Raw genomic sequence first — 27,788 nt, 5'->3', positions numbered from 1 at the left:
CTATCTTACTTTACAATTAACAAACCAAGCCTTGTTGGAACAGCTTTGTGTAAAGTTAAACTTGTGGATTTATTTGTCACATTACAACTCACATATGACATTTCGTGACGTTACAGTGTGACATGTTAAGCTTTACATGAACATACCAAGCCTTGTTTAGCAGTTTTGTGTAAAGTTCAACTTGTGCGAGTGAAAATGGCCGAAGCAGCCGAAGCCCAAGATGAGATTGCTGAAAATGTTCAAGATATAACCTTGGTGAGCAACTTTAAATGTTTTGTGACAACTTTACGAAAACATAAAGTGAGGTTTACAAACCAATAATATCAAGGGTTTAGTTCTTATTCCGTTTCAAGACCTTGTTCCATCTATTACCTAGTAATCCTAATTTAACCTTATTCTAGGGCTACAATGTTTTCAGCATTCTTGCCAGGAAGTAAAACTAGTAGAATTCTTACGTTTGAGTTTGCTGATGCTTCATCTTTCCATGGTAGTTACAGGCAAAAGTTACAAAAACAATAAATCAAATTTATTTTTCAGATTCAGCCCATGATTACTTTGCGGTTTCCTTAATTTTGCTAATAAGAAATTATTATTTTTTACGAAATCATAAAATTGTTTACACAAAGTATCATCGAATTACCTCAATGCTATAGACCAGGAGCGTGCAACCTTTTATCTTGCAATATGTGTATTAGCACGCCGCGGGCCACATATTTTGGTTGCGCGGGCCGCAGGTTGCACGCCCCTGATATTGACCAGTGGTTCTCAAAAGTGAGCCACTTGGCTCCCTTAGGGAGAAATTTTAAAATTTGGGGAGGAAATTTGTTCCAGGGGGGAATAGGGAAGGAAAAATAGATAAAAAAAGTTGTTATCGGTTAAATGCAATAAATAATAAATAGCTTATTAACTGTAATGATTGTGTTGTAAAAAGTCTATCAGACCCATAATCTAAGTCCATTCTCTCTTCACAGTTAGGCCTCAGAGCGAAAATTTTTCGCGCTTTACGCAAATGATCTTTTCTTTATAGGCCTACCATATGTTACCTTTTAGGAGGTTTTGCCCACTTTTCTCAATAAAAGTGAATGGTCCTCCGAGGACGCGCAAAAATGCCCAAATGTCCTCTTTTATCGCACCAGGAGTTGGTTGCTTATTCCTTTAACAAAACTTTTTGGCGAGACGTTACTGTAGCCATGAAACATGCTGAATTACTGGTTTAGAAAGATTTTTTTCCAACAAATTGCCCTGCCAACCCTCCACCTCAAATAATAACACAAATAGCGGATATATGCTTGATCTGTACTAGCATCGGGATTGTGACGTGTTATTTGTATAGTTTACGTTAATAATAGTCGACACCAAGTGGAATCTGTGCCTTCTTACTAAGTTGAAAATGAATAAAGAGTTATTCGAAACGTCCAAAAACCGTAAAACATCATCAAACTCAAACGTAACAATTCTACTTTCGTTTTACTTGCCGGCAAAAATGTCCTCTTTTTGGGTGCTGAAAATATGGTAGCCCTATATTAGATCTATACCTGCGTAATACGTTCAAACAAACTCAACTTTCAGACGATTAGGGCATCAAAATTACATCGTAGTAATAAATAATAAAGGTACAGTACCTCATGTTTTTTTCTGGGGAGGAATTAATAGCATTTGGGCTTGTATAAGAGGAATTCGAAAAAAACTTTGAAAATCACTGCTATAGACTAACTAGACAAGCTTCTGTAAGAAATAAGAACATAGCCTGCCATACAGTAAAACTGAGGCCGCGGTCATAGCCGCGCATTTCATGCAAAATCAACGTAAAATGTGGTCAGCCACGAAAAACGTTCGTCGCGCTAACGGTTTTCACTATAGTACTCCATTTCCAACCGTGCAAATTTTACAAATAACGTTATTACAACCGCGCAAATTTGGGCGAAATGTTGTTACAGCCGCGCAAAATCCAAAGTTTCCACTCTGGGGCTAGTATGGCAATTTGTTGGAAAACCTTTTTTAAACCAGTAATTCAGCATGTTTCATTGCTACAGTATTTTTTTGGAAATAAATACAATCTCGCCTTAAAGTCTTGTTATAAGTATAACCAACTAACTCGAAATTCGAAAAATACATTTCGGCATTTTTGGGCGTCCTCGGAGGACCATTCACTTTTCAAAAAAAGAGGGCAAACCCTTCTAAAAGGTGACATATGGCAGGCCTACCTTATTTCAGACTGTGTCTTATTAGGACTTTGGTGTTATTTAAGTTTCGGTCATATTGCTTTACATTGATGCCAACTTAACTTTTTTATGTAAACAGAACAACGCAACAGTTTTCGCTGGTGGAGAAGTTCACCTGACAGAAGTTACGCAAAATACCAACGTCACAGAAGTGACGCAAAATACCAACGTCACAGAAGTGACGCAAAATATCAACGTCACAGAAGTGACAGAAGTGCGTAACGTCACAGAAGTGCGTAACGTCACAGAAGTGCGTAACGTCACAGAAGTGACAGAAGTGCGTAACGAGTACAACGTTCAAAACATGGTCGCGGGTGACGCCTACTTCGGTAACCCTGGCAACGTTGTAGAAGCAGATGACGTCACTGCACGAGGTGAGAAAATTTTCTTTCTTGAATATTTTTTTGGAAGTGACTGATTAGATTGGTTCACATTAAGTTTACTTCAGCGGGTATATCAGCTGGATTGCAGTTTTGACGCCAGACAGAATTCTGAGTGACGTCAGACAGAATGTCTAGGGGTAGATATGGGTTACCAGGCCATGGCTTCAAAGCTATATTGTAAATTCAAAAGTTTTTCGCCACAACCTTTTTTCTGTTAAGAGAACTTTTGCCCGTCTTAAGGAATTGATTAATTTAAAAGCATGCAATGTAAACTATACCATGTTGTGAAGTGTAAACTTACTAATCCTAAAAAGTATTTTTTTGCTTATATCCAACTAGACAAAATACCCGGCGTTGCCCAGGTTAAAACTTTTTACAATAAGTGCGACAAACGCTTATCGCAAAGGTTTCAGCTTTTTTGCGATAGGTGATATATTACGTGCATTGCTGCAATGCCCTGATTTTGTATGGTGTACCATTTCCTTGTAAGTGTAAATGAATGTGTAATTTAACATGTAACCGAAAGAAATGTTCCGTGTTGTGTATAACATTGGTCGGGTAAATAGTTTCCACAAAGTAGGACGCGTCCCTCGTGAAAGCGGCAACAATATTAGGCCCTACATATTGGAAAAGCGGTGTGTCCATAACAAATTCGTATTCCCCGAATCATTCCCGAGTTTGAGTTAAACAAAATGTAAGATTCCATCAAGCTGTGGTCTCTTAAAAACTATTACATATTATGTTGTACTCTACGTTCTTTGCTTGATCGGCGTGTTATTACCGATGATTTAAAAAGGTAATTTGTCATGTTACTAAAACGTAATGTTACGGACAGCGTAATATCCTGGCTAGAGTGCTAAATAGTGGGAAGACAGTGTGTAAATTTGTAACATTTTATTGTTCCCTAAATAAAACATTTTAAATCCCCTAATCGTTAACTAATATACAGTCTATGTGGATGCTGGTCGTCCCTTGACTATTTGTTTGATGATTGTGCCTGGAATGGTTAACTAAATGCTGCCCCACAATTGGAGTCAGACACTTTGCCTGTGTGGAAGCCGCATTTAATCGGATGGCGTTTTATAAATTATCGCTTTTATCTGCGTGACTAGGAAACATACAATTGTTCGTCTTCGCAAACTATAAAATTTTACATTCTGTAAAAACAATAGTTTGCAGCCAAATTGCAATATTGTGTGTTCATTTGAAATGAAACGACTAATACCCAACGGCTAAGCACGTCAAACATCTGTTACGTAACGAAAACCACTGACGTATATCGATAGAGAACCACTCACAAACGTAAAACCTTAAGTTGTAGCAGCCATTGTTCGCATTGCGTGATATTGCGCGCGCCGTGGAGAAGCGAGCGCGATTTGACCTTTTGTTCGTGGCGATCGGTGTGACGCCGCTTCTTTTGTAAGGCGACGATGACGTGCGGTCTGTCTGTCTGCCAGCGACCGAGCGGCAAACAAGTGTCGACGGTCGACCAACCGGCCAACAAACTTTTTCATTTATATAGTAGATAAATGCAGTTAGATTGAACGAATCTCTGTTATGTTTCTATTGCGTCACGTATCCTTTACATTTGTTTATTTTCGTGCGGAAGTAGCAACAGTATTGCATATCAGCACAGACGCTGGTCGTCAATTTGCTGTTTGCAGCTTATTGTGTTAAAATGTCCCCTCTATACCAAAATCAGTGGTGGGCAAACGCCGGTCCGCGGACCGGTACCGGTCCGCGAGGAGTTGGCTACCGGTCCGTAGCAAGGTTGCCTGATTAAAGTTTTGATATAATCCCAAACCGTAGGCTACGTAAAAAGCTACAAAAAAGCCATGACAAATTCAAAAACAATGAAATGTTTTTTAATATTCAAAACACATCAGCTTTCGTTTGAATTTACTCAATGGTTGATTGGTATCATAAAAATCACAATTATAGTATCAAGCATTCAAGAAGTTTAAAACAAACCAATGTGCTGTGGCCATGAGTTTCATAGCACATTCACAGCATCCAAAAATGTGTTTTCAATACAAAATCTTCTTATTCTTACAATATATCGAAAAAAGGGTCAAAATATTATGTTTTTTATGTTCAAGCGTGCTCACCTTATAGTGCCAAGAATAAAATCATGTTGGCTGGTCCCACATCTCACCCTACTTAATGTATCTAAAGTTCGCATCAAAAACGTTGTAATAGACTCCTTTGGTAAACAATTGTTATTTTTTCAAGGCCAGTCCGCGAAAAAAATCAGTTTTAAACCGGTCCGCAGTGCAAAAAAGGTTGCCGACCCTTGACACAAATGATTTAAAGGATCCAGCAATCAAGACAAATGCGCATTCCCGGCGCCAAATCGTTCTCGGCTAGGCTGTCACTAGGGTTAGTTCGGATATGGATAATTTTTACTATCCGGATAACGGATATATCCGTATATTTGGAATTTATCTAACCTGTTAACCGGATAATAACTGCTAAGTGAGACAATCGATTTCACGAGGTTTGCATGAAAAATTAATTGTAAAATCATTACACAGTTTTATTGTAGATCTTCGTACACGCGCAGTACCAGAAAAATCACGCAAAAGCTCTTCAACTGACACTACCAGACTTTACCTTGCCATGAGAATGCAGTCTTCTATTAAAAGAATCATTCATTATGCTTTCTTTGTGACGTGATAGTAAATTTCACTCGTGCATTTTACGAGTACCGTAGTTGAAAGTATAAGACAATAGAAGTGTGAACAAAGGTTTAATTGCGCTCAGCGGGAGTCAGCCTCTACGTCAGTGGTTCTCAACCTTTTTGTACCCGTGGCCCCTTTTTGATGCTTTCAAATGGCCGCGGACCCCTTACATTTCTATGGTGGAATATCTGCGTTTATAGTTCTTTTCAATAATTCAGTATATCTGCGCTGTACCTTATGTTGAATAAATTAACAGACAACACCAAATTACTTTATAACACGTTTATTTTAATGTGATTTCTGCTGCGGACCCCTGGTTGAGAACCACTGCTCTACGTAACAAAGAATGTTCAAACTTACTAAAAAGTGTAAAACGCATTAGCAACGATACTCTTTTAGCCGGTTAACCGGCAGAATTATATCCGGATATCAGATAGAAAAAAAAACTGCGGTTAACCGGTTAACCGTTATCCGGATAATCTAACCCTAGCTGTCACTGGAAAAATAACTGCGATTCCATATATCAGTCGAAATAATGATACTATAATACCATTATAGTATAATTATTATAGTATCATTGGTCAAACTTACTGAAACTTCTGTCAACTGTGAATTCGTTACAATTTTCCTTCGACCTTAAAGTTACAACACGTACTGCGCTATGCTTGGGTTCGTCTATCTGTCTGGGATAAAGTAACTCTCTTTCTATTTGGAGGATTGCGAGACCACTCGATGTAGACTCGCATATTAAGCTTATTCTCATTTATTTTCGGCCCCATGCTATACGAACAGAATGGCGGCCAGTCGGTTTATGAACTAATCCAAATAATCATCAATACTTTAGCATATTAGAATAAGGACTTGTGGGGAACAAACAGGTCTTAAAAATGGCCTTATCCAAAATGCTAATTTTTTTAAATCCATTTAATACCACACAATCACTATTGTTTGGTTTTATTTTGTGCTTTTTGTTGCAAACGTTTAGGTTCTAACATTGCCTGGCTTGAACAACTGGTTGAAGAAAAAGGTAAGTTCAACATATTTGTGCTTAATAATCTTTTAGAACTAGATATCAGTAAAGTGTTTTTGCCTTGGGCCCACCAGACACTTTGCAAACTTGCGTCACTCCCTTGCCTAAGTTTGAACCGAAACTCGTCAAAACATTTCAGCATAATTAAGCGATAGTTTAAAAGCGAAATAAGGGTTCTCTGACATTTAAGCGCCGCAAAAATAACGCAGAAATGAAAAACACTACATATTAATTAATTAACACCAAGGAGTCGAACCGTTTCACTTGAGTATAAAAATAACAAGATTTCATTTTAAAATCTCTCTATATAGTGGCCAATTATTATTTTTTTTTATGGCTTAATGTTAATTTAATGTTAGTCAAATTTTTATTTGAAATATTTTGCGAATGTTGTCGAACCTAAACATGGTAGTCTATAACTTGACTTTTTAAACTATAAGTACCGGTATGTGTTTGCGTTTGGTTAAGGCTACTCATAATATTCGGTTCAGTTCGAGGTCATCTTAAAATCTTACAAAAATACGGTTCTGGTTTGGATAATTATGCAAATGTCCTTTTTAATTTTATAAGTATAAAAAACAAGCTTCTTACATACCTCTCTAGTAGCCTCATTAAGCTTATATGTGGCAAGTAATTTTAGGGTTTCACGTTTATTTTGTGTTCTAAATAATTTTTTCAAATATTTTGCAAATGCGTCGAACGCAAAAATGGTAAAACATACCTTGATCCTTTAAAGCAGTGGTCGGCAAACTGTGGACCGCGACCCAAATGTTGGCCGCAGAGCCATTTTAGTGGGCCGCGAGTTACTTTTAAATGTATTTTAGTGTTATCATGTGATTGTGGGCCGCGTGATAGCCGTGCACTCATTGCACTTCATTTTAAAAGTGTATTGGGCTGAGAATTATAGTGTCTCAGCCTGGTTCAGATCCGCGCGCCAAATGTGGCCATGTTCCTCCAACTGAAACCAATAGGCGCAATTTTTTGCGTTTCGCGTGATAAACGTGGTTTATTTGCATAATACGTGTGATTTCTGTTAGAGAAGAACACGTTCGTTTTGTTAAATTACTTGAACTGTGACGCTACTTGTGACGTCAAATGTGCGGATTTTTATGTTCTTCTATCAGTTTTACTTTAATCCAGTGTTTCTTAACCTTTTTTACTTAAGGGCGCACGTTAGAGACGTATGAAAACGTGGCGGCGCACCTTACGAGCGAAGCGAGCGCGAAATTTTTTAGCTGTACCGATATTTCTCTTAAATTGCCTGCAATTTTTTTTATTATATAGGTTTATAGTTGCATATCTTTAAAGGGAATCCAGCCTTTAAGACTGAAAACGTTATTTTGTCCATTTAAGTCTTAATCCGATTAATTTTGGACTTATTTCGACATGTTTAGGTCTTATCGAGTCACTTAAACGCTGCTTTAATCTATGTGCTGTCAGGGCACCGCTGTTTGGCACAAATTTTTGGTCCTGTTTGGATATATTGGTGGGTACGGTAATGGGTGGGGTTAGAAAATGGGTTAGTGTTGAAATTACGACGGGAGTTAGTAATGTACTTAGGGGTGGGGTTTGGGGAAAATCAGTATTTTATACGCTAATATACGCCCAAAGGCGATATTCTAGTTTCTTGCTTCGTTTGACTCATGATTTTGCAGTCCAATTTATGTTTAATTATACTATAAATGCCATTATTTTCAATATTTGAATTCATATGCGTCACGTCTCCTTTTCACTGAAGTTTTGACAATTTAAACAAATAAACCCAATTTGTTTCGCGCCACCCTTTTGCCTTTATATTTGCGCCTAAGTTAGTTCGAAAACAAATGGTGTTTCTATAAACCACTACAAAAACAGCAGCGGATCTAGGATATTTGTTTTGAGTTGGAGGCATTAGAATGACGTCACAAAACAATAGTTCTTAGAAACAACACTTGTTTTACTCGAACGAACTCGTGCGCAAATACGAAGCTAAAATCCATCTTAATTGCGCGTATTTTGAAAAAAGTTGATTTATTTGATTTAAGTTGGCAAAACTTCAATTAAAAGGATGCGTGACGCATATGGCACATAAAAGGATTCGAAAATGGATATAGTATAATTGCAATGTAAAGTCATAAGTCACAACGACAAAATACAGCCAAATACGCAATAATATCCAGTACAGCATAAGATTAAAATCGTCTGAAAAAGACCTAAATTCAGACATCGTATAAAATTACCCCCACAAAAAGAACAATATCAATAAAGAACACTGAGTAATCGGATAAAAAATCACATGCGTTATAACAGGAGTAAAGCGTGCCTAAATTTTGGAATTTAGTCCTAAATTCATCACAATAAGGCCTAAATTCTTCAGAATAAGGCCTGAACGGCCAAAAAAAGAAGGTGGGACGATCAGTGGCTATCGGCCGTTTGGTGAATACGTTTGGACGCCCTAGACCAGGGATGTCCGACCTGGAGCCTAATATTTACGTGCGGCCCACCCACTTATTCTAACTTTCAGTAGCCTTTATTAAAACTAATTGTTTCGACTATCATCAAAACATTTAAAAAGCGCAGTTTTTGATGATAGCCCAATCTTATATTTTTCCTGAGACTATAATCGAGTCTAATGTCGCATTTCAACATCCATTGCTAAGCAAGATGGGTGTTTTTCTAAATGTGTGTTTTTGCGGACCGTTTTAAGGAAATATATCAGCCCAAACATGTAAACTCAATTTTTCGCGCTTCGCCTAAATAAAAGTAAATAAGGTCGAGATTACTTGAATATTTGCGCACGAGTTCACTTTCGAAGAGCGGGTGTTTATAAGTTAAGTTGTTTTATGACGTCACGATATGTCGTAACATATGACGTCATCCCTTTAATTTAAGAGGTTTTGCGGCACATCGAAATTTCTAAAGTGGCAATTTGCGGCCCATTCTGAAAAAAGGTTGGACATCCCTGCTCTAGTCTGACCGGACTTTTGTTCCTATTTGGGGTTATTGTTGGTTAATGGGTGGGGTTAGAAAATGGGTTGAAAGAGTTTATTTTTATTAGGGGAGTTAGTGATGTACTTAGGGGTGGGGTTTAGGGGTGGGGTTTGGGGTTTGGGGTTGGTTAAAGTGTTGTTTAGACTTGATTTTGCCCTTTTAGGTCTTGCGACGGATTTAGGACTTATTCCGATTTAGACGGTACTAATAACATTAGGTATTAGTGGTAATTTAGGAGACGTGTTGTCCTCGGTGTAGTAGTATGCAACTAAACTAAGTTTATCAAGCGAAACGCAAAAAAAAAACATTGCGTCTATTTGGTTTCAGTTGCCCAAACGTTTACCCTAAATGCATGAAAGATAACATATATCACCTCAACAGCTGAATGGCGGCACCTGTAATCACATAAAAAGTTCGCACGAAACGCAAAAATGTTACTCACGATACAATAGTCATATAACAATGAATCGAAAATTACATTAACTAGTTTTATATTTGGTAGAAATTGCATTTTGCAGGTAGTCTAAGTCCACACAGCGTTAGGCTGTGGACACCAAAAAAAGGTGAAATACTACACGGCGCCTTGATGCCGAAAACACTGCCATGACGTAATGTAAAACATACTAGAAAAGGAAAAATGTACGAGCGAAGCGCGAAAACTTGTACGTTTACATATTGTTAAAGTTGGCAAAAAATAATGTTTGACTGAGAGGCACTCTCAGGGCCACATTTGGCACGCGGGCCAGAGCCACGCTTGGACAGTAGGCTATGTTTTTTAGCCACACCAACTTTTAAAATACAGTGCAATTAATGTACGGCTATTACGCGGCCCACAACTACAGAATAATTCTAAACTATTTAAAATAGCTCGCGGTCCAATAAAATGACTCTGCCACCCACAGTTTGCCGACCACTGATCTAAACGCTGATAGAATACTTTAAAGTTTTAGCTACTTATATTGAACCTGAATTTTTGACTTGAGTCCACCATACTTATGCATGCGTTTGTGTGGTTTTGGTGGGTAAGTTTGTAACATTTTGTACGACCACAAAAGTACAAATAAAACATTTAAACCCCGTCCAAAATATTATTTGTCTTATTGGGTGCAGACTGAATCCGTGTGAACATATATCCCCGCTATTATGACGACATTTTTAGGCTATTTTAATTCAATTTTAAACTTATGTTTTAATTTATTCTTAGCCGGGTAAATAGCCTTAGAAGGCTCCCCCTGACTATTTACCCGGCTTGCTCAAGTACACATACATCCGTTAATGTTAATATATCGATTCAGTTGCTTTGTTGTACTGGTTTCTTCCAAATTTAAAACTTAGTTTAATTTAAAGTTTTGTGCCAATGAGCTGGATGACGTAGTTTAAAAACTTTCTCCTTTAAAAATAAATGATAAAAGTCATATTTCTATTATTGATAGCCTATTGTGATGTTATTCAGTTATTGTAACTTGTAAGCAAGCAATTTAACTGAAGCTGTTGTTTTGCTTAATAGAAGATATTATGAAATATTTTGTGTAATTTGAGTGGCGACCACAAACGTATTCTTTCACTTGTTTGAACTTTTATTATTCTTATTGTACATTTATTTTATTGGCTGCTTATCACTGATGTTGCTATTGCCAAACTGTTAGGTTTTAGCATTTTGTAAAACACTTGTTTAAAATTTCATTCTTTGTCCAATTTGTTTCTTTAATATAACTTGTCCACCGTGTTACTTAAAAAAATATTTAAATATTATTAAAAAAAATCTTACTGTATATCTTACCAACTCTTAAATTGCTTTAATTGTGATATTTTATGGTTTTTGTTATCGCTGTATAGTTGCACACATTTTTCATAAAATTGTTGTCTTTTGTTGTAAGTTGTACTGAAATATTTTGCTTTCTTATCATTTACTTCTCACACTAATAATATTTATTTATAATGTTTTTGCAATTGCAATTATAATGTCTTCCTTATTCTTGATATGGCTGGTCACTGAGTAGCTTGGTGGAAAGGTTGTTGGATGCTGTGTTCAAAAAGGGAACAAAATGCAGATGTGTTTAGTTATTTTTTGTAGCCATTCTAAAGCCATAATTAGTATCTGGTTTTATTTTGTTGGGACTGAGCACAAATAGAGCAATTTTTTGTTTTAATCTCAGCAGGAAAGCTAAAAGTCAAATTAATTCAGATTTGAAAACGTACATGATAACTACAAACACAACATTTTTCCTAATGATTACCAAAAACCTTGTCCACGTTTTCCTGACAATATTCTGAAGTAGGTGCCTTTTGCCATTAATGTTTTCATTAATTTATTATTCAACTGGCCCACCAAACATAAAATACTTTCTTGGTAATTTTTTTTGGCAGGGTCAACAATAGTGCAATTATTTAGCAAAAATAATATATACTGCTATTTTTTTTTTTGAATGGTGTGATAAATATGTACTTAAGCATCTTGGAAATAATTTACACTTCTGTGTTTTAAAGATAGCGATTATAGCAGTGACTCTTACCCTCTGTTAATAGCCATGTCCGACAAATTACAAAATCTTTCGTTGAACCCCAAATTTTCGCGTAGTCACCGAAAACAGATATTTCTGTATCAAATCGACTTCTGTTGTTGATTTGTGATAAAACAATATGTTTTTGGGGTGACCAGTTGTTAGAATTGAGGCTTTAATGCAGTGGGTCTCTAACGTTCGTGGCACACTAAAAAATCCCAACACACTTTCTATAAAAACAATTTTATAACTTGACAATTGTCCTTCATACATGGCAAGGCAATTGGTAAATGTCTTAATGTTATCAGTTTTCTAATATATAGTATGTCCAGCTACCAACCCCACCATGCCACTGAGCACCAACAATATATTACCAATGTTATCTTTTTATTTCTTTGTGAACATTTGCTTTAATGAACATGTATTTTGCTAAATATTCCACAAACCACTCAAATTACATGAAATATTTTATATTCTCATGTTGTTATGTAAATATGCGTCTTTGTATTTTGGACAGTGGATACCAACTTGTGTATTGCTTTACTGGTTAGTTTGGCGGACATACCAGGATGCAACAGTTCTGACACAGTTCTAACAGTTATTTTTTGTGTTAAAGTGCTTCTGAAGCCTCCGGGCAATCTAGTCACATGATATCGATGTGTTCATTGCATTGTTGTGGTCGTCCACAGTGGAGAAGTTATTTTGATGAATTGTTTGTAGGGTTGCATAATAGCCGTTGAATATGACGTATGACCCTTGGCCCAGTTTTGAAAAGAGACAGGCCGGATGATTTGCATTTGTCAGTCCACAGTTTGCCGATCCCTGCTTTATAGAAATGCAGTCTCTTTTCTGTCATCTCTCAAATCATGTTTGAAATGTGATATTAACATTGTATGTTGACTCAGATTTAAACTTTTCTGTGTTTGTTTTATTTAAACTTTTGTTCAGCTCATCAAACCGTTACAAGGTCCCAATTTTTCGGCTAGGGATGTTCAAAGTGGGGTTCGTTCAGATATTAGGAGCTTTTAGTATTTGAATAACGGATATATCTAGATATTTTTACTTTAACCTAACCGGTTAATCGCATAATATAAATCTGCATTCTAGAAAAGGAAAACATTTGCCCACAGCAAATTTGGCGAAAACAAGCTGAAAAGGTGTAAAAGCGAACCGAAAACGATAATTGTGTTATCAGGTTAACCGCTAATACTACATCCGGATATCAGATAACAAAAACACCTTCGGTTAATCGGTTAACTGCTAACTGGAAACTAAAACCCTGGTTCAAAGTAGAATATGGGGTCTAAAAGATAAAAAATTCTCAGGTTTTTAAATCCAAATACTGTCAGTTATTCATGTCTTTGGAAAATCAAAATTTCTTTAAATGGTTTCACCGCAAAAGTTTGTTTGTTATTTTAAGCAAGTGTAAAGGTTTATAGTCTATCGGCGTGGTACAAATGTCAAACTTTCCTTGGAGTTAGTTTTCAATTGTTCTATATAGAGGTGTCTTCTAAGTTGTTGTAACACAAACTTTCTGGAAAAGAACTAATTAATTAAAATCTAAAGCTTTGAAAATGTTGTGATGCAAAATACATTTTTATTTATTTTATGTATACTAGACTAGTGGTCACCATAGCTGCGTTTCTTTATTTGGTGTTGTTCCTTAAAGTTGTGAATTTGCAGACATCTGTTTGGTTGTGCAGGGCTTAAAGTTCCATTTGTTTGACATGTTATCTGGTTTTCAAGTGTTGAGTTTCCGTTAAAGTTCTTCAACTTCAGTCCAGTTTTTTAATTCTCAGATGCAGCTTTGCGAGCGAACCAGAAAAAAGTGGCCAACATCAAAGTCAAATCTCAAGAAACAATCTTGGTTAAACTCCTGGTCATTAACAGGAAGAATGTCGAAGAAGAAGGTTTTAACGCAATGTTGGTCTATAGAGGCAATGAGAAAAATGTTACTTTTTTTGAGGTGGATGAATTCTGTCAGGCTGCAAAAGAAAATGCAATCAAAGAAGCAGAATCTAAGTTCAGCGACCAGGCAGCGAAAGTTAATTTCATTGCAAAATATGGCAACTTCATAGTTATTATTGGAGGAGCTGGTTATGGCAAAACTACCTTAGGGATACAAATTTTGCAATATGGGTGTGATACTCAACCTGCATCTGGCTACATCTTCTATGTAAACCTGCCATCGTTAGACAACAGCAAAGAAATGAGTGTTTTTGAGTTCCTCATAAAGCTATTCAATTCAAACTGGAAATATCATTTGGAAACAGATAATAAAATTCTGGAAAGAATCTCCATATCCAATAATGTGTTGATCATCATGGATGCAATGGATGAAACAGGTTTCAATCTTACGATGAAAGCACCAGTCATTGGTTTGTACGAAAGAGCAAAACCAGAAGTCATTCTCCAAAACCTTTTGCGGTCTGACATTCTTGGCAATGCTTTCAAGTATCTTATTACACGACCGGAAGCATATCTCCAGTTGAACCCAGATTGCAAGTCACACTTCCCACTTGAGGTACTTGGTCTCGGCGAAATTTCACAGTATTTGCTTTTCAGTGACATTTGCAAAAGTCAGGAGAATTACAAAAAAGTGAAAGAGGTTCTCAACCAAAATCCAGCAGCCAATGCATTAAGCTTCATCCCATTATTTGCCAAAGCAATTCCAAAATACATTCTAAAGCATGAATTAGATGGTGGTGCATTTACTACTACTGATGTGTTCACATCGTTTCTGAACGAATACATTCGCTCACCTCACTTCAAGGAAGACGAAAAGGTACTTCTCAAGCTCTCTGATTTAGCTTTGTATGGAATGCTTAACAAGAAAGTCACCTTTGAAGCACAAGATCTCGCCAACGTTGGTCTTGAAACTAAAGGTTTGGGCGATTTTCTCAAAGTTCAAGGTCAGTCCAGTGATATCAGCCTTAAAATCTTGGAAGGAGACAGAACAATTTTGTTCAATCACAAGCTCCTGCAAGAGTTCTTCGCAGCACTCAAGATTATGTTTGACACCCCCATGAAACGGTTTAAAGAGCTACTGGAAAATTTGAAAAGTGTCGATTGGGAAATGGTTCTTCAATTTCTCTTCGGTCTGCTCAATCCGAAACTCCAAAGCAAGCTAAACGCGCTGTTTCCAATCTCTTCAGCTGATGTTTCCGCCAAGAGAGGCTTGCTCAAGGATCTGCTTGTTTCCATGACTAAAGATTACGCCCAAACATCTGTGAAGGATTTTCCAGTTTCACTCGCTTCATTGTTTGAGCATGATGTTGAAGCTCTTCTAAAATGGCAAGAGTTCCGAGCACGTCCTGACGACAAGAGGTTGTTCACGCTGTGCAATCTCGCCCACGAGTCTATGATTGATGACATCACAACATCAGTGGTGGAAGTTTTCCCGGACATGATTTTGCTTTCGCGCACGATTCTTCCCAGCCACGTGGCAAGTCTCTGTCACGTGCTTCGCGCCACCAACAAACCAATCACCATCAACGTTGGAGCTTACTTGGAACCAGCCAAGTTCATCGGGGATGGATTGAAGATGCTGGTCGAGACCGTTGCTAAAACACCACACACGGTTGGTTATTTAATAAATAAATAAATTTTAAAATATTGTATTTTGTTGGTCATATGTTAGTTACACTGCTTTAATTTTTGATGTATTTTGCTTTTCAGTGCTAGATTGAGCTACTAATTTCAAACACAATTTAGTTTTATTCAAGTTTACCCTGGCTTGATGCTGTTATTGTAAGCACTTTGCTACGTATATGCTTTTAACCTTCACAATGTTAGTCAATTCAGCTTTTGTATACCAATACATATAATTAAATACATAGGCGCTAAATTTTTCAAAATGCAAGGAATATTTTTTAACCAGTACAAAATGCATATTAATCACATATGTAACGTGGTAGCAGATATTGCGATTTCACACATTACAACTTTAGCCAGTTTTTCGGTACTTTTTCGTAACAAATTGTTCTTTACTAAAGCGACTGTGCGCCTGTGCCTGCAATAAAATGTGCTAAAACGACAAATAAATATTGCCAATCTAATCTCATATTAAAAAAAATTACCCTGATACAGGATTATTCATTCAAAAAATCAATATGGCGATTAAGTAACTTCTTGCAGACAAAGTCGCACAGTGTGGACGGAGAGTGATATAGTTCAAAATGAGAGAAAATTGTGCGGAAATCGTTGCAGTTATCCGGCCCTTAATGAAAACGTTTGCTGACCCCTACCCTATATCGCTAAAAAATGTGTGCGTGATTTTATGGGGAAGTTGGCGGCTGTAGGTTAAATGGCGTATAATGTTGGACTATGGTGCGATGGCAACACAAATAAGGAAGCAGTAAAGATTAAACCTATGAAGGCAACTATTTAATAAGAAACAATAGCTTTGTGTTACTTAACCGGGGAATCATTAATTCAAGCTGTTCAATATCTAGATAAGTTTATTGCACCTACTAAGTCTAATCTATCAATTGACATTTTTACACCCTTCCATATTTCAGATTCGCAAGTTCCATGTAGCTGGGGCCACCATCAGCATTGCAATTCTAGCACCAATATTTCCACAGATGCAAGAATTGGCGATCTTACGCAGCAACCTTTCTGCCGACGACATCAAACTTATCTGCGAAAACTTGCAAAGCAAAACAAAACCGGTACTAAACTAGACGGGGGTGAGGTTGTTGTATATTTTGTCAGGGGGTATATTTTCAGGGCTTAGTGTTTATTTTTATTTTGTTTTAATTTTTTTTTTTTCATATTCATTTTTTAATTTTTGTTTTTTATTTTATACTTTTTATTTTTTAGTATTTTGCATTTTGTATTGTTTATTTTATATTATATATTTCATATTTTGTTTTTCATTTTCCTTAACTTGTTTCTGCAAGCAAAAACAGATATGGGCCGAAAACTTCCCCACTTTGATGCGAAAGGGGTTCAAATATGGCGTAGTATTTGGAGAATGATCGAAACATATATTTGATAAATAGAATTTACGTAGATAATGTGGCCATTTTATTACATTTTGACCAGCTTGGTCCGAGCAATCACTGTTAAAACACACTTTAAATCTGTAGTTTTGAGCAATATGCAAACACGTTTATGTGCCTAATAAGCCACGTTTTACATTGAAAGTTTTGCCAATTTAAATCCAATAAACGCAAGATTTATTTATTTATGACGCCATGTTATGACGTAGTTTTGTAACGTCGTCGTTAAGAATGCGTTAAACTTGAGCTTTTTGTTGTTGCGGCCCTTGTATAATTATATTTGTTTAGACCTGGTGTTGATATGTTTGAATGGTGCAACAATTACAACAGGTGTTAACAGAGATGTGTCCACTGCCTCAAGGATTCGCATTTAAATTTGCGGTGGTAAAATATTTTGTGTTGTAAGAGCAATAGGTTTTTTTACTTAGAGAGGCCTCTTTATGAAAGGCAAGTCGCATGCGCCTAGTTTTACTAGGCAAGCCACTTCGAACAAAAACGTTGCACGCGCAGGACAATGAGGCACAGCAGGATACCAGCAGCCGCCTCGTCGCGACGCGAGCTGAATAAAGCAAGTGAATGAAAGCATTCTGTATTGAAGTTTTTCCCCCAATTAGAGGTGCCTAGGGGTGCAGCCTCATAAACCTGTACATAGCACCTTCATACCACTCTACGCCATGTCTGAAAATTTGAAAGTTCTACGATGTTCAATTTTTCTATAATGCTCTGGACAAAAATCGGTCTGAAACATGCCATAGCAAACCATATGAAACCAAAAAAAAACTAGACGGGGGTGCGGTTGTTGTATATTTTGTCAGGGGGTATGTTTTCAGGGCTTAGTGTTTATTTTCAATTTTTACTTTATTTTAATTTTTTTTTTAATATTTGTATTGTGTACTTTATATTATATATTTTGTGTTTCATTTTCCTTAACTTGTTTCTGCAAGCAAAAACAGATATGGGCCGAAAACTTCCCCACTTAACTTATGCCTTTGATGCGAAAGGGGTTCAAATATGGCGTAGAATTTGGGGAATGATCGAAACATATATTTGATAAATAGAATTTACGTAGATAATGCGTATGGTCATTTTGTTACATTTTGACCAACTTACGTGTTTGTAAATCAAATATTATCATTCTCCTAAAGACTTAAAATGGTTTAACGCCTATGGTTTGCAATACTTTTGCAAACTTTTACTCGGTAATTTTTTACCATGGCTTGGGCCGAGCAATCACTGTTAAAACAGGCTTTAAATCTGTAGTTTTAAACAATATGAAAAACACTATTATGTTCTCAATACGCAAACTATTAAATCGAAAGTTTTGCTAGATATTTAGGCCTGATGTTGGTAGTATGCTGGTTGGAGCAAAATGCACGACAGGTGCTAAGAGAGAGGCGTAGACTGCCTTAAGATTTCGCATTTAAACTTGCGGCGGTGACACTTAATTATTAGGCGAAGATTATCGCGAAGTAATTGGTCGCCCGAAAAAAAACTAACGCCGCATTGAAAGCAAGCATTATAAATGATTCGCCGATATTCTGCTTTGAATATCTCTACTGTATAGTATGTTACTCCAATCCAACATATCAACACAAATTTAAGTTGTGTAGGGCTGGTGTTGATATGTTGGATTAGAGTTGCCACCAGATTTTGCATTTAAATTTGCAGCGGTAAAATAAGTTGTTTCTTAACAGCATTAAGTAATTTTACTAAAGAGAAGCCTCGTGTTAAAATGCAAGTCGCACGAGCCCAGTTTAGGACGTGCCACTTCGCACAATGAAAGTCTCACGCGCGGGACAATAAAGCCCAGCAGGCGGTAAGTCGCTTTGTCACTTCACAAGCTGGACAAAGCAAGCGAATATGAACGAATTCTGTATGAAAGTTTTTCTGCTGCTAGATGGCTGTCGTTAGCTACAAAGTGCTAAAACGCAATATTTCAGGTTTTTACCCCCCAAGCAAAGGCCCCTGGGAGTGCAGCCTCATAAACTTTTACAAAGCACCTACATACCACTCTACGCCATGTCTGAAAATTTGAAGGTTCTACGATGTCTACTTTTTCTATAAAGCTTCGGACAAAACTCGGTCTGAAACATACCATAGGAAACCATAGGAAACCAAAAAAGAAATAGACGGGGGTGCGGTTGTTGTATATTTTGTCAGGGGGTATATTTTCAGGGCTTAGTGTTAATTTTTTTTTTTGTTTTAATTTTTTTTTTAAATTGATTTTATTTTATTTTTATTTTTTTCAATTTTTATTTTTTCATATTCATTTTTTAATATTTATTTTTTATTTTATACTTTTTATTTTTTAATGTTTTGTATTTTATATTGTGTATTTTATATTATATATTTCATATTTTGTTTTTCTTTTTCCTTAACTTGTTTCTGCAAGCAAAAACAGATATGGGCCGAAAACTTCCCCACTTAAAATATGCCTTTGATGCGAAAGTGGTTCAAATATGGCGTAGAATTTGGGGAAGGATCGAAACATATATTTGATAAATAGAATTTACTTAGATAATATGTATGGCCATTTTATTACATTTTGGCCAGCTTACGTGTTTGAAAAGCAAATATTATCATTCTCCTAAAGACTTAAAATGGTTTAACGCCTATGGTTTGCAATACTTTTGCAAACTTTTACTCGGTAAATTTTTACCATGGCTTGGTCCGAGCAATCACTGTTAAAACAGACTTTAAATTTGTAGTTTCAAACAATATGAAACACACTATTATGTGCCTAATACGTAAACTATTAAATCGAAAGTTTTGCTAGTTGTTTAGGCCTGATATTGGTATGTTGGTTGAAGCAACATGCACAACAGGTGCTAACCGAGAGGCGTAGACTGCCTCAAGATTTCGCATTTAAATTTGTATACGATTTGAAGAATATTTGGAAAAATCGTATTTGGAGAATATTTGCACCTGTATAGTATGTTACTCCAATCCAACATATCAACACACAATTTTAAGTTGTGTAGGCCTGGTGTTGATATGTTGGATTAGAGTTGCCACCAGATTTCGCATTTAAATTTGCGGCGGTAAAATAAGTTGTTTCTTAACAGCATTAAGTAATTTTAGAGAAGCCTCGTTTTAAAATGCAAGTCTCACGAGCCCTGTTTAGGACGTGCCACTTCGCACAATGAAAGTCTCACGCGCGGGACAATAAAGCGCAGCAGGCGGTGAGTCGCTTCGTCACTTCACAAGCTGGACAAAGCAAGCGAATATGAACGAATTCTGTATGAAAGTTTTTCTGCTGCTAGATGGTAGTCGTTAGCTACAAAGTGCTAAAACGCAATATTTCAGGTTTTTACCCCCCAAGCAAAGGCCCCTGGGGGTGCAGCCTCATAAATTTGTACAAAGCACCTACATACCACTCTACGCCATGTCTGAGAATTTGAAGGTTCTACGATGTCTACTTTCTCTATAAAGCTTCGGACAAAAATCGGTCTGAAACATACCACAGGAAACCATAGGAAACCATAGGAAACCATAGGAAATCATAGGAAACCATAGGAAACCAAAAAAGAATAACGGCAAAAACAAGATATGTCCCGAAAATAAATTTTCGGCCCATATAAATAGCGGCAAAAACAAGATATGTCCCGAAAATAAATTTTCGGCCCATATAATTACGCATATCATACAGATTAAGTTAATTTATAAGCTCTGTGTATTATCACAGTGCCAGACTTTATTATTTAGGAGTATATAGATTTTTTTCCTAAAGCAAAATAAAAAGACGAAGGTTTTCTAGAAAAAAGTACAGAAGTTTTACCATTTAAGTCATTTACTATGTGTTATATTGCATTAGGTGCAAATCGTCAATGTATGTTTCAACCGTAAATTGTTTATGTAACCTCTAATTCGAGTAACGTCACTTGCATACTATGACGTAGCATACAGTCACGCCAGACAACCAACTGGTACAACTTCATCTACTTTGTTGCATGTAGATTGAGCTTCTTAACTTGAGCTACAACAATCTGGGTGAAGCTGGGGTGAAGCTGCTATCCGGGTGCATCCCCCACATCAAGAGGCTTGTTCTCATGGAATGCGGACTCACATCCGACCATCTCCTGGTGTTGGCGAGCAGCATCGAACAACGACAACATCTCGTGAGTTTTAACAAAGTGTAGTAATATTGTGTGATATTATCAACACCGATCTAATACCAGTGAAACCCACAATAAGACTTACTAAGCAACACTATAGAAAGCAGAATTATCTGTAACAGCATAATTTTTCGACCAACAACATAATAAAACCAAATACTGTAATATCTGTGACGAAATAATACCTGAACCTGGTGGAAAAGTAATAAATTATTAGGATTTAGATCTAAAGCCCAAATAACATGTCAAATTGTACTTGGGGACAACGGCCTGGCATCGGCCAATTTGTTGTCACTGTTTGGGCACCCTCGCGTTTTGGCACCAGACTGTTTGCCCCTGTTTGGGTTTAGATTTTGGCTTGGAGTTGGCATTATTGCTGGAGTTATTGTAATACCACTAATACTTTCGTACTATGACGTAACATACAGTCACCCCAGACAATCAACTGGTACAACTTCATCTACTTTGTTGCATGTAGATTGAGGTTCTTAACTTGCGCCTCAACAATCTGGGTGAAGCTGGGGTGAAGCTGCTATCCGGGTGCATTCCCTACATCGAGAGGCTCAGTATTGGGCGATGCGGACTCACATCCGACCATATCCCGGTGTTGGCGAGCAGCATCGAACAACGACAACATCCCGTGAGTTAACAAAGCACTGAGGCTTCGAACCTCTTGATTGCCCGACCCGACATTTCCATGCAATGGTAGTCCTCTGTCAGACCAGGGACGAATATACTGGTAAAGGTCCCTGGGGCTGAGGATAGTTAATCACCCTAATACTCAATTTACAGTTTTATATTTTTATTCAAATGTCGTTGAACGATGCGGCATCGTGTTTATTTTACACAAATCCGCATTTTGTTTACAATTCAGTATTTTTTAAATATTTTTCAATATTTGTTCTATTATTTTTTCTTGGTTAAAATGCCCTGGCCCATGTTTTGAAATGTTGCTGTTTTCAACAACACAAACCATTAACAAGGATTTGAGCAACAAATTAAAAGTGAAAGAATACCAGAAATTAATATTGTTGCCCCTTGTTTATTTCTGTTGTTTAAACCTCCTTGTGTTTATGTAGATAAATGTGTTGCCCCTTGTTTATTTCTGTTGTCTAAACCTCCTTGTGTTTATGCAGATGGATTTGTTGGCCCTTGTTTATTTCTGTTGTCTAAACCTCCTTGTGTTTATGCAGATGGATTTGTTGACCCTTGTTTATTTATGTTGTCTAAACCTCCTTGTGTTTATGCAGATGGATTTGTTGCCCCTTGTTTATTTATGTTGTCTAAACCTTCTTGTGTTTATGCAGATGGATTTGTTGATCCTTGTTTATTTCTGTTGTCTAAACCTCCTTGTGTTTATGCAGATGGATTTGTTGCCCCTTGTTTATTTCTGTTGTCTCAACCTCCGTGTGTTTATGCAGATGGATTTGTTGATCCTTGTTTATTTCTGTTGTCTAAACCTCCTTGTGTTTATGCAGATGGATTTGTTGCCCCTTGTTTATTTCTGTTGTCTAAACCTCCTTGTGTTTATGCAGATGGATTTCTTGGGCCTGAGTGAAAACAAGATCGGGTTACGTGGTGCTGGTTGCCTGGCAACAATTGCGCACAAAGTGAACCAGCTGTGGTTGGAAGATTGTGAAATCGATGAAGTTGGAGAACTGAGTGAAGCAATCGCACGCAGGGAGCATCCAGTAAGTTGCCTCATCTAAACTCGACCGTGGTTCCTAGGGCGCGTGCACAAGGGGTATATGTATACATATATGTTTTTTTAGATTTAATATTAATTAAAGCAAAATACTCTAGCAAAGCTAGCAATTCAGGTCAGACATAATAAACAGATCTTAAAATACAAATATATTTCGCCAACCAAGGCATCGTCAGTATATCTGAATAAAAACAAACACAACATAAGAATAAGTCAGAAACATTCAAAATTAAATAAAACAAAGTAAAATAACTAAAATATAAAAGCTTTCAAATAGTAATGACATCCAATGTGTGCAACCCCTGTACAGAAACAATAAGTACGGGTCGAGAGAAGCGCGGCAACGCAAAACAACGGCACAAAAACGGCAAGGCAAAGAGAAAAAATGGAGTAGAGGCGTAAGGAAACGATAAGAACTAGACAAATACTACTTAATTTGGGGCAGTACCATTTTTTGAATATTAATTCTAGCTTTAATTTTTTAGCCATCTATCCTTAATTATGTCTAACACAGCGGTTCTTAACCGGGGGGCGCCAAGCAATTCTTAAGGGGGCGCGAGCTCTACTTCATTATTTATTTATTTTTTCAGTGATTTATTGGTTTTCTTTGGGTTGGGCACCACTCTTACAGCTGTACAAACTCTGTTTTTTTGCCAACTGTAACATTGAAACAGCAAAAAAAATTCGCGCTTCGCGCCAATTTTTCGTTTAATACTATTGCTAACTTTTTTAACACAAACCCTTTTTTTGAGTGCCATTGCATGTTTTCATATCACGTATAACGGCCCTATTTAATTTCACTTTTGCTAACTTATAGATAAACGACAAAAGTTATCGCCCTTTCGAACTATCTTTTATCCATGTTTGATAAGGATAACAGCCTAGCAACAGGGGTACTCGAACTTTTTTGCGCGAATCTATAATGGTTTTGCAACATTGCTGTTGTATTTTTGTCGTCACATCTTTTGAAACACGATAACGCAATGTTTCATTTTTGCGTTTGACAATTTTATTTGCGCTCGACATCACAGTCTTACAACTGTGGAGCATATGTCCTATTTGTTGCAATTTGTTGATCGCGTAATGCGAAAAAGTCTCCTAAATTACAGTTTAGCTAAATCAACCAAATAAAACTCAATTGTCTTCGCGCTTCGCACGACCAATAAAAAACTTCACATATGTTCAACTTGTCTCAGTGATATTTAATTAAAAAATGCCTAATTGCATTTTGCAGGGGGGCGCGAAGCATAGGAAAATTACCAAAGGGGGGCGCGACTGAAAAAAGGTTAAGAACCACTGGTCTAAAATGTGGAACGGTGGCTGGGAAACAAACGGAACAAAATAACAGCTAGAAATTAACGGTCTACAATCAAGTATATCGGGATATGGCGTAGTGATGTTGCATTGCGGTTTTGTCGCGTTCCATAAAGAACGGTGGGTAGACCAACGGGTTGGTTTACTGTGTCTGAGCTGAATTGCTAGCTTTGCTAGATTATTTTTTTGTTACTGATCAGGAATTAAGGTCGACATTTATCTTGCAAGGCCCAAGGTGATTTCTATTATTCACATATTCAGTGCAACATTAATTTTATTCATTATTGTGTTAAAATATGACGCAAGGAATTTCCGCAAAACGTGGCTAATCATCAGGGCTGGATAAAAGTTGATCGCCAACAAAACTAATTTAAACTTTAAATTTATTTTTAATCATTCCCTGAAAAACCATAATGTTGAATCCAAAATTATAAAAATTAAAACAAATTATTAAAAATATTATTTTCACTTTTAAAAATATTATTTTGACTAAGTCCAATAAATGCCTTTTCAACAGCGTCGTTAAAATGTCTGGGCTAAGGTAGTTTATATTTTAATCGTGGCCTGGGATTACATAAGAGAGGAAATGTATAAAGATAAAATAGTGGAATTGTGAAGAGGCTGTCGGTAGTCTTATCGTTGCGATAAATATTTCGTTTCTGTTGGTTTGTTTTATATATTCTTCTTCATACAGTGGTGAACACAATTAGTGGCGAAGTGCACCGACATATTGTCAATTAATATTCATCAATAATGTGCAGGAATTGTAAGCCGTCCTACAATTATTCCCAGTATTAAAGTCTGATAATATTGAATCCTAGCTCATGCTTATAAACCAACTTAAGGGCTAACGCAAATTTTAAACTAGAAAAACCTTTTTCAACAATTCAATTTCATCTATATATTACATCATTTGGTATACACCAGGGGTGGGCAGACTGCGGCTCCCGGCATGTTTTTGTGGCTTTTTTGTCGAATCGTAAAATTCCCAAAAAAATGTGGCTACCAAGAGTACCGTTTATAAACGTTTCTTCCTTTTTCTTTTCTTTATTTAGGTAAGCATTTCGTTTATGACGTAACACTAAACATAGGATCCGAAGAGTTAGTTAACAGAAAGTCAACGTAATTCCATTGCTAAGGTTTTAGAGTTTAGCAAATCAAACAAAAGACTGACATTGACAAATATTGTGCGTGTTATTTTGTTATTACCGCTATTATGAGTCTATATTGGTTGTCAACATTAAGCGTAAGTTTGTTGTTTACCTCCAGTTGTAATTGTTCGCAGATGAAGATTCTTGTTGTGAGCAACAATCCAATCGGCGACCGCGGGGCCAGTGCGTTGGCAAGATGCCGGGGAAAGATTCGATTGTTGGTCAGTGAGAACTGCAACTTCACATCAGCTGGAGAACAAGAGTTGGAATCGGCCAAACGACGCCACCAAGTGAGAACTTGCTTCAACTAATCGATGTTCGATTAATTTGCATATTGCTGATAGTTGGACAACTGACTGATGGTCGCTTTATGATAGAAACAACAGAATCGAAGTTGTTCCTCGATAATTTTAGTGGAGCCTGGTTTTACTAAGAATCAAGTTTCGCCACTAGGAGTCATCCGTGAGCGTTCGTATATCTGGAAAAATGAGTGAAACTAAAATGTACTTTGGATTCGAATTTGAGAAACACAACGATTTTTACATTAACATTAACCAACGAACGATTTCATAAGTTCCTGCGAAACACATGGTTTTAAATGACGCGATTTGTTTCAAAAATCGTTTCCGAACAGTTTTAACCGTCTGTAAGTCCAGAAGAAAACATTTTAAATCACCTACACAGGGATAATAGGTAATAGTAATTTGCAATAACAATTTAGTGCTTCATGTTTTTAATATTGTGTTTACAGGTAAAACCCCCCCAAAAAAATTACACAAATACTTTTCATCGACGCGTAATACCCGAAAATTAATATATTTTTTCTCCTAGAAAAATTGACCAATCAAAAACGATCAAATTGTCACGTGATGTGAAGCAATGATGCGTGACCAAGAAGTTTCATCGCAAAGTTGGAATTGTTCAAATTGAAGCGACTTTTTACGCAAAGTGTTTCCTCCAGATTATAACTGCTGGTGTGGAATCGTTCGGGCGTGACCTAATCACCGTCACGCTTAAATGACAACTACAGGGCCTTTGTATTCTGATCTCTGCATTTTTGGTAGAATTAACCTTTTTTTTCACATAAATATTGTTTAAATTATTTTACAGATTTGCACTTTTAAGGCGCAAGTATTTCTTAAATCTTAATTTCGTTCTAAGCTTCACATTTTGCATTTTGCTTTAGATTTGATTTTGTTTGACAGAATTCTCCTACCATGCTTTACTCGGTTGTTTAATTGAAAACTTTGCTTTTATTTTTATCTTTTCTTGTTTTATGAATGAATTTATTCTTGTGCGATGACTTTGTGTAATTGGCATTTCCACTGTATTTATCCAGAAACAAAAAACATGATTTAATTTGTAATTAATATCGGTGCATTGTTCGTGTTTTTTAAGCTTAAACTTCTGTTAAGTGATCGAATCGTAATTATCAAACATTTTTTTATTTCTTAGAGTTTTTCTCAGACTGCTGTCAGCTTATAATATATCTTGTTGTTCTAAGTTTGTTTATTGCTTATATATTAACCCAACTGTCGAGTTTCTCACAGCTTTGCAAGAGTCTACAGACTTCTTTCCCGAACATCCATAATTAACATTAGTTTGTAGAGACAATTAACAAATTACCAATTAAAAGTTACAAGCAACCGACCAGTAACGATGGGTTAAACCACAGCAGCGGTTATTTCCCTTGTTTGATGAAATATCAACTATTTTCTTCGATCGTTTGTTTAATGCGAGGCTCAAACTTGCCTGTTGTTTTCTTGCTTTTATTTGAATAAATTTATTCGTGTTTTATTCTATCTGAATGTTTATGCACGTGTATTTGTGGTAATTAATATTTCATATTGATGAAGAGATTTGCAAATGTTAGTTTTAATTTTTGAATTAGTTTTCCTCGGGGAATTAACACTTGTAGCAGCTATGTAAGACACACCAGCATCGATAAGCAAACAAACCTAATTAAATCTTGACCCGACACTTAACGGCTTGGCTTGGGACGCCCAGGCGAGTAGCAGCTCAGTATATAAACAGACCAGTGAAAGACGCTCGCCTTAATTCTCCTGCAGCGCCGTTTCTATTAAGGAAGGGTTTCCATCAAATTTAAAGCCTAAAAGTTACACAAATAAACACCAACTATGATAAGCCAAGAATACGTTGGTGTTTGTACAAGCAAGTAGTTGTAAAATGTTGCCATCAAAATGACGGATAAGTAATATGCAGGGCGTACTGGCGCACTAGTAGCGGCATCAGACAAACAACTACGAGACACCGATCCAATTACGTCACAGCACTTGCTTTGCGTCGCTCAGAGGTTCTTAACCAGGTGGGGATTCACCATTAGGGGGTATTTTTAGTTTCTAGTGGTTTCATGTTTTGAAAGATCGACAATAGTGTAAGTTATCAGCATAAACTATTTTTGTTCCTACTGGGCGATGAAGTTGTAGTACGTCACGTCTGGAAAGTTTGGCGCTATGCCAAAATAAATAGCTGAATTATTAACATATTACATTGTGCACCTAAACTTCAGAAAATTTATGTTTTGTTTGTCTCAATACTCCATGACCCTTGCTCACGTTTTGGAAATGCGTCATGAAACGTCATAAGGGAGGTCTGTGAAACAATTATGGAACCCACAAATTTGACTTTAATTCTGTTATAATTGAAATATTTTATGTTTGAGGCTTGAAGTGGCCCAAAATGGGGCGAG

At 36.7% G+C, this 27,788-nt stretch overlaps 1 protein-coding gene across 1 annotated transcript; it reads left to right on the top strand.

Annotated features, from left to right (window-relative positions):
- Positions 1–195: 195 nt before the first annotated feature.
- On the top strand, positions 196–26,099 carry LOC146134785 (NACHT, LRR and PYD domains-containing protein 3-like). Its single transcript, XM_083395645.1, has 9 exons — positions 196–255; positions 2,302–2,596; positions 13,587–15,367; positions 16,308–16,460; positions 20,750–20,911; positions 21,387–21,548; positions 22,444–22,599; positions 25,213–25,368; positions 26,040–26,099. The coding sequence occupies exons 1-9, from the start codon at positions 196–198 to the stop codon at positions 26,097–26,099; spliced, it is 2,985 nt and encodes a 994-aa protein (XP_083251771.1).
- Positions 26,100–27,788: the final 1,689 nt, after the last annotated feature.

The sequence above is a fragment of the Ascidiella aspersa genome, chromosome 8, assembly GCF_963924565.1.
Source record: "Ascidiella aspersa chromosome 8, kaAscAspe10.2, whole genome shotgun sequence".
Lineage (NCBI taxonomy): Eukaryota > Metazoa > Chordata > Ascidiacea > Phlebobranchia > Ascidiidae > Ascidiella > Ascidiella aspersa.
Note: the sequence above shows the minus strand (reverse complement) of the source record. Positions and strands in the feature narration are given on the sequence as shown.

What these genes read in the sequence shown, in the direction of transcription:
- LOC146134785 (XM_083395645.1), top strand. Translation starts at nt 196, where the DNA reads ATGGCCGAAGCAGCCGAAGCCCAAGATGAGATTGCTGAAAATGTTCAA. An exon ending in TTGCTAAAACACCACACACG is followed by an intron (nt 15,368 to 16,307) that starts GTTGGTTATTTA and finishes TCCATATTTCAG; the next exon opens with ATTCGCAAGTTCCATGTAGC. An exon ending in CGGCCAAACGACGCCACCAA is followed by an intron (nt 25,369 to 26,039) that starts GTGAGAACTTGC and finishes TGTTTCCTCCAG; the next exon opens with ATTATAACTGCTGGTGTGGA.